The sequence below is a fragment of the Merops nubicus genome, unplaced genomic scaffold (genome assembly GCF_000691845.1).
Source record: "Merops nubicus isolate BGI_N331 unplaced genomic scaffold, ASM69184v1 scaffold8685, whole genome shotgun sequence".
In the NCBI taxonomy this organism is placed as follows: Eukaryota; Metazoa; Chordata; class Aves; order Coraciiformes; family Meropidae; genus Merops; species Merops nubicus.
In genome coordinates, this window is record NW_008611570.1 from 1 (window position 1) to 7,291 (window position 7,291).

Here is a 7,291-nt window from a genome sequence, read left to right on the forward strand (position 1 = left end):
AAAATACAGCAGCCCTGCAGGGAATTACCTTTTATCCTGAAGATGAGGTTGCACTCGTGTTTGGCGTAAGCCTGGACGTAGGACACAAATGCTTTCATCCCTTTCTCAAACACTGCCCTGTCGGCCAGGGCCATGGACTTCAGCTTTGGAAGGAGATCTAACACGTTTGGCTGTGGTTTCATTTCCCGCATGGGACACTACAAACCAGAAAAGAAGACACCAAAAACAAAAGAAAAAGTTTAACTGAATGATTTCAAACACATGCTTCTTCCCCAGTTTATCTTCAGTCAGCTTGGAGCCCCTTTCCCCCTCTCCTTGACCACTTCACACTCGGTTCACCGTTCAGCCCCACACAGTTGTGCTGGACCAGCAAAGAGTTGGCACCCTGCAGCCTGAGAGGGGCAACACCTTCACCCCACACCATATCAAGCTACGTTGGTTCTTATCAGCAGGGCTCTACCAAATTTATACAATCAATCCCCAAAATGCAGGGCCAGGCACAGGACTTAGCAGAGGTTAAAAGCAGAGGGTGCAGTGTATGAACTGGCAGTGGCAAGGCCAGGCGGAAGGAGCATGAGCCAGAGTTGCCCTTCTGGGAATGCTCATTCTACACACTCTTAGAAAATAAAAAAGCCTTTCCTCACCCTAGACAGCTTATTCCCACTACAAACTACACAGGGAACAATCGAGTTCTAACAGACAGTCACATTTGGTGATCAAGCAGCTCCTGTCTTTCTTTAATCATGCACCTCTGCTAAAACATCTACACATATGACCTTAAATCCTCCAAATTCTGTTTTCAAAACTCCTATTGGTAAGCCCCTCCTCTTGCTCCTTCCTGCTTTAGGCCAGAATAAAAGTCTACTGACCTTCTGGTTGATGGAGAGAAAGCTGACGTAGGACTCTTCCATGGGCAGCAGGAAGACGAGCGCGCTGCCCACGTTGCCGATCCGCGCCGTGCGGCCGCAGCGATGCACGAAGGCACTGGAACAACAGCTCATGAGCACATTCCCTCAGCCACACCTCACAAGCTGTGCTCCCCACACCCCTCCCCAGCTTCACTGCCCTTCTCTGGGCCCGCTTCAGCCCCTCACGGTCTTTTTTATCCTATGGTACCCAAAACTGACCCTGGTACTCAAGCTGTGGCCTCTCCAGTGCCAAGTCCATGGGCAAAGTCACTTCCCTGCTCCTGCTGGACACACTATTTTTGATCCAGGCCAGCATGCTGGTGGCCTTCTTGGCCACCTGGGCACACACTGGCTCATGTTCAGCCAACTGTCCAGCAGCACCCCCAGGGCCTTTTCTGCCAGGCAGTTTCCAGCCACTCTTCCCCCAGCCAGGCGCATCACCTGGGATTGTTGTGACCCAAGTGCAGGACCCAGTTTAAGCGAGTTGTAGGGAGAATCACAACAATGGAAGTTAAAATACATGGAAAAGTGCCTGTTATGTGAGGTTCTGACCTATGCCTTGAAGAGCTCTGTCCCTGCTCTCCTCTCTGCCCTCACCCACCCTAGTGCCTCGCCTCTTGTCATCTTGCTGCTCTCACACCACCCCTCACACCAGAGCACCTCTTCACACTGAAGTCAGTGGCGAGCACCAGTCTCACCTCAGCACTTACAACACAAAATCATTTCAATTCTCAGCAGTGACAACAAAAATCAGAGTGTTTTAACCTCCCTTGTTCACACCTTTGTGTGTTCACTCAGACTAACTCCCTCTTGTTCACACCTTACTTTGTGTGTTCACTCAGACTAACTCCCAGGCAGGAGTTAAATGTCCTCCACAGTTGTGTGCTCCCCATTTATATCTGACCAGTGCAGTAACATGACCACAAGTAAAGGTCCTTAAGACCTGCAGCTGTACCTTGCACTGCTGGGCGGGTCGTACTGTAAAACCCAGTGCACTTCTGGAATGTCTATGCCACGGGCCATCACATCAGTGCACACCAAAATGCCTCTAGGAAGGAAGAAGAAAAAGCAGATTTCCATTAAATCACCATTTGAGAAGAGCCAGTCTCTGCCCAGCTGTGCATGCTGCATCTACCCTGGAGAACAAGGAACAAAATGTTTTAAAACATTTGGTTTTTCAAAAGAGACAAAATACTCTAAGGTAGTTGCAGCTTTCACTGATTAAAATTCTATATAACACTATGAAGAGGAGTGTGATTCACATTACATCACTAAGAAAAGTCAAATCCCTATTACAAGTTCTATTTTTCAACCAGCACTGCATGCACCACAGCAGAACATAATGCTACACATGTTTTAATGGAAGACTTAAGAGACAGCTTCAGCATGCTGTTTGAAACAGCTGTTCTGCCAGGCTGCTGGCAGTCATTTTTCTTATAATAGGAAGTGCTAAAACCCAGGTCCATGCAACAAAAAATGGCAGTGAAAGAGGCAAGAGCCTCTTAACAATGGCCTGCAAAGCTGACCAATACTTTTCTGCAGGTAAATTACAGCATCTGTTTCCATGTTCCTGTTCATATACTAATAAAATAGTATCATTGAACAGTTTGGGTTGGAAGGGACCTTAAAGATCTTCTAGTTCCAAACCCCTGCCATGGGCAGGGACACATCCCACTACACCAGGCTGCTCAAAGCCCCATCCAACCTGGCCTTGAACACCTCCATGGAGCATCCACAGTTTCTCTGGGAAACCTGTTCCAGTGTCTCACCACCCACATAGTGAAGAACTGCTTCCTAATTTCTAATCTAAATCTCCCCTCTTCCAGTTTGAAGCCATTACCCCTTGTCCTGTCACTATGAGCCTGTGTAAAAAGCTCCTCCCCAGCTTCCTTGTAAGGAACATACTTTAGATTATGGAAAGCTGCAATAAGGTCTCCCTGGAGCTCTCTCTTCTCCAGGCTGCACAACCCCAGCTCTCAGAGCTCCTCCTCAGCTTCCTTGTAAGGAAGATATTTAGATTCTGGAAAACTGCAATAAGGTCTCCCTGGAGCTCTCTCTTCTCCAGGCTGCACAACCCCAGCTCTCAGTCTGGCCTCACAGCAGAGGTGCTGCAGCCCTGGAACCCAGGATCCTGGGTTCCCACTCTGGTTACCCATCAGGAAAAGGTTCTCTCCACACCAGTTCCAAACAACACGTTTACACGTGAAGGCTACAGTGTGACTGTGGTATGTGAGCATGAGCCCAGTTAAAACTGCAGGACAGAGCCTCCCGGGCTGCAGGATATCCTAAATTCACATCCCTGCACCTTCCATGTTGCCACAAGGGTCATCTCAATTAGGCTGGACACGCTCCGTGACTCTGTGACCATCCTCTGAGTACCTCAGTGCAGTCTGTGTGATTAAAACCCCTTCAGAACCAGCTGGCACCCTCCTCCTCCTCAGCACGGCGCCGCTCCCCACGCCCCAGCAGCAGAACAAACCCACAGATCCCTGATTTCTGCTCCTGGCTGCTGTGGCCTGTGCCTGAGCTCTCACCCCGCGAGCTTCCGGAACTCCGTAAAAATCTTGTTCCGCTTGTGCTTCATCTTCCCATGAATGCTCATTATTTTCACTTGTTTAATTAAGGACTCCAAAGCCTTCCCATAGTACTCCACGCAGGCACACGTGCTGTTGTGATGAAGACAAACATTAAAGCAAAGGGTTATGTTGCATTTTAACCTGGTTTCGACAGCCAAGCTGGAGTGGTCTGAGACCTTTCCACAATACACACTGCTTCCTGGTTTTATCTAAAACAAGTGCACAATTTTTATAGTTAACACAGAATAATCTCTAATGCTTTACTTTTAAAATGTAAATAACATTTAGTTTTGCTTCCTGACACGAAGTAATGATCACTCTCTTTTTTAGGCAGCATATTCTATAAGACAGCCATTAAAATTAATCACTTTTAAAACAGTCACGTCCTTGTCAACACAGGGCAGTTCTGGAGTTTAAGTCATAAATGACCAGACTATTTTCACAATGAAACCCTAATGGAATTACCTGAAAAAGACTAGATGCTTCTCCTGTTTGTGCTGTCGAAGAAAATGCACCAACTGATTGAATTTTTCATCTGCTTTGCAGATCTATACAATGCAAAAGAAAAAAAAGAGGTAAGAAAACAGACTTGATTGAAAGCCCTGTGCCAGTCTCCTCTGCTCACTGTGCACAGATAAATGCCTACGGGTAGAATTTCTTAATACTGATCATTTGTACCATAGTTCATCATGTGTGATATTAATTAGTCTTTAACATATCTTGTTTTAAGTAAAACCAAGTACTTAAGCTCCCAGTCTTCCTATCCCAAATCACAACACCTCTCCCACATCATTTTCTCAGGTTTCCCTCCACCCCTTTTCTAAAATCTCAAAGTCTCACAGTCTCATCCCACCCCCAACCACTAACAGCAGGCCGAGCAGCCACAACACTGCAGCTGCTTTAGGGTAACAACAACTCCTGGCCAGCCAAAAAAAGCTCACAGAGCAGGACACAACAGGGTTGCTAATTTAGACCTTTCTCCTCAGCTTGGTTGCTGATCTCTGGAGAACCTGCAAGAGCTTTAATAGCAGAACTAGAAGTCTCCAAAACACAATGTGGTGGGAACTGGCCAGGATATAAAAACTTCTGGAGAGGGGAGAAGCAGCTGCCAGGGAGCACCCCGAGGTTCACACCATGTAGTAGTTCTCCAGGCGTGTTGGAGTTTTCTGTGTGTTGCTTGCTGCCACTCCCTTCTCCTTCACGGAGATGCGGACGGGGTTCCGGAGCCCCGCTCTCACCAGGTTCTCCACCTCCTGAGTCTGAGTTGCTGAGAACAGACCCGTCCGCCTCTGCTTGGGCAAAAAGTCCAGAATGGTGTTTAAACTGCAAACAAGCACATGGAAAACGTAACCAGCCCAAGCCTTCCCTCAGAGAGGAGCTTCATCCTTGGAATGAAGAGTTCATAACCAAAGCAGCTTCCATTACAGAGTGCCAAGTATACAGCATCTTCCACTCAATTAGCTGAACTTGAAGAGAAAAGGGGCATCAAAGCCTATTTGTTAAAGCATTTTAAGCCATTCTGACATGTAAATGATACTTAATCAAATGTTAACACAGCATGGGCTGGCTAATTAAAAACAAACAAACTGTAAACTCTTGTAAACTCACAGATCCACTTCTCTCAGTTCTCTGTCTCTCAGCAATTGCTTTATATATTCTACAGAGCAGAGAGGCAGAAGAATAAAACAGAACAAATCTAACTTTAGAGGTCCCTGTAGGCCCCACCCATTCACACCAATCATACATGAACTCATTTACCATTTCAGAACCATTCCTAGAATTCATTACTCACACACCTGGCTTCAAAGCCCATATCTAGAAGTCTGTCTGCTTCATCTAACACCAGCACATCCAGAGACTTCACACAAGTGGCCAGGTCCAGCCCATCTGCTTTCCTCCTGAAGAGATCCTCCAGGCGTCCCGGCGTCGCCACCACGATGTTCCCGCTGCGGGTGAAGGGGACACAGCAGCTCCACAACAGGGCCAGGGAAGGGCTCTGGGGGAGCTGCCAACACCATCATCACAGCACAGACCTCCACACCAGCTGACTGCATCCCTCAGTAAAACAGTTCCATTTTGTCACTGCTAGCTGTGTTTGAATCTCAGTGCTTTTCAGCAAGGAAGCATTCCATTTGTGGTAGTCAAAGTTCAGAATAAAATCAGCAACTATGGAAAGCAGTCATCAGCTAGGTGAAATATTTGGTACCTCCATGCAAAAGCTAGTGGCAAATGAGATGGTTTCAAAACTTCATCATCAGTATCAGCACCAAACAGTCACAGAAAACGATCCATCAGCACGGTTTCAATCTCACCAGAGCCCACTGCTAGTGCAGCAAAAACTCTGAGACAATCAGAGCTTCAGCTCACCACACTGCTCCTCACCCAAACAGCAAGTGAATGGTTCTGATTTCAAAATTCACCCTTTCCTATCATCTCACCACGGTGTGTCTCACTCCAGGGAAAGAACTCACCATCTCCTCAGCCTACACTCTGACACACTCATGCAGTGCCACCAAATTTCAGCACCAGCAGGACTGAAGCCCTCATCTGAAAAGCCCAAGGGCAAGGAGAAAACCACAGCTGCAAGGCAGTGATAAAAAACATTGGCAATCAACTCACCCGTGTTCTTTAAACTTTTCAACATCTTCCATGGGATTCCTACCACCAATTAAAAGAATCTGACTAAAACAAGAACACAGATTTAGGTCAGCTCCACGTTTTGCTAGGCTACGAATGACAAGAAAAAGGAACGATGGCCATGGCAAGTCCACAAGTTCACTCACCTAAACATGGGGAAGTGTTTTGTGAAATGTGACAGCACCTCATCAATTTGGATGGCCAACTCTCTCGTTGGTGTGATAATTATAGCACCAACCTGTACATGAAGGAAAAAAACAAAGAAATTATGGAAAATAACAGACTAGAAGAAAGACTTGAGCAAAATTCTCCCTCACAAGGTAAACTAATGTGAGCTTTGTTTATGTTCCTAGTTTTAGATGGAACATTTCCACAGAAATAACACAAAGTGTACAAAATAACAAAATGTCTGTGATAGAGGTATTAGATCAATATCCAAAATACCTCTGCTCAACGAGCAGTAACGAATGACATTTAACAGCAAATAACAGTGCCAGATCTCAGAACACTATAACGTGTTCAATGTCAACAGATGCTAAAAGGCATTCAAAGACTTGTTTGAAGTACATGACTGATATTTTAAGACATTGTTCTAACAGCTCACAAACTATGTTGAGTATGTCAGATAAGAAACTGTATTTTAGTACAAAGAAAGCACCCCAATATTTATTTTCAAGTTTTAAAGAGTTTATTGTTAGCTATACCAAAGAGCTGCGCACAGAGTCACTTTATGTACATACAATTTCCACCAGCTGATCTCTTCCTGAAGTCCACAAATCTTATTGGCACGTCATAAAAACACACCTGGACTCGAATAACTTCACCCTACCTGCATTTTCTTTAATTTTTCTTCCCGTCTGAGGAGAATTTCCAGAATGGGAATTACGAATGCCAAGGTTTTGCCACTGCCTGTCACCTGCGGGAAGAGAGACGGCGTCAGCGCCCCCTCAGCTCCAGAGACAGACCGAGGGACGCAAGAACCCCACCAAGGAGAAGCGCTCACCGCCTCGGCGGCAACGTCCTTGTTGGTCATGAAGAGCGGGATGGTCGCAGACTGAAAGAACAGAAACATCAGGTGAACAGGCGACCGGGGGGGAGGGAATCTCACCGGGGCTGAACCCCCGCGGGAGGCATCCCCAACCCTCGGGAAACGCCACCCGAGCGGCGCCG

At 46.5% G+C, this 7,291-nt stretch overlaps 1 protein-coding gene across 1 annotated transcript; it reads right to left on the reverse strand.

Annotated features, from left to right (window-relative positions):
• Positions 1 to 28: 28 nt before the first annotated feature.
• LOC103773869 (ATP-dependent RNA helicase DDX55) lies at positions 29 to 7,172 on the reverse strand (the record flags this gene model as incomplete). The annotated part of the gene is made up of 11 exons (XM_008941249.1): positions 7,125 to 7,172; positions 6,951 to 7,037; positions 6,268 to 6,359; positions 6,104 to 6,166; positions 5,281 to 5,430; positions 4,618 to 4,807; positions 3,950 to 4,032; positions 3,443 to 3,574; positions 1,864 to 1,956; positions 870 to 984; positions 29 to 197 (listed from the first exon to the last, which is right to left on the reverse strand). Coding segments are annotated over exons 1-11 (1,204 nt in total), but the record flags the coding sequence as incomplete, so codon positions are not given.
• Between the last annotated feature and the right edge of the window lie 119 nt (positions 7,173 to 7,291).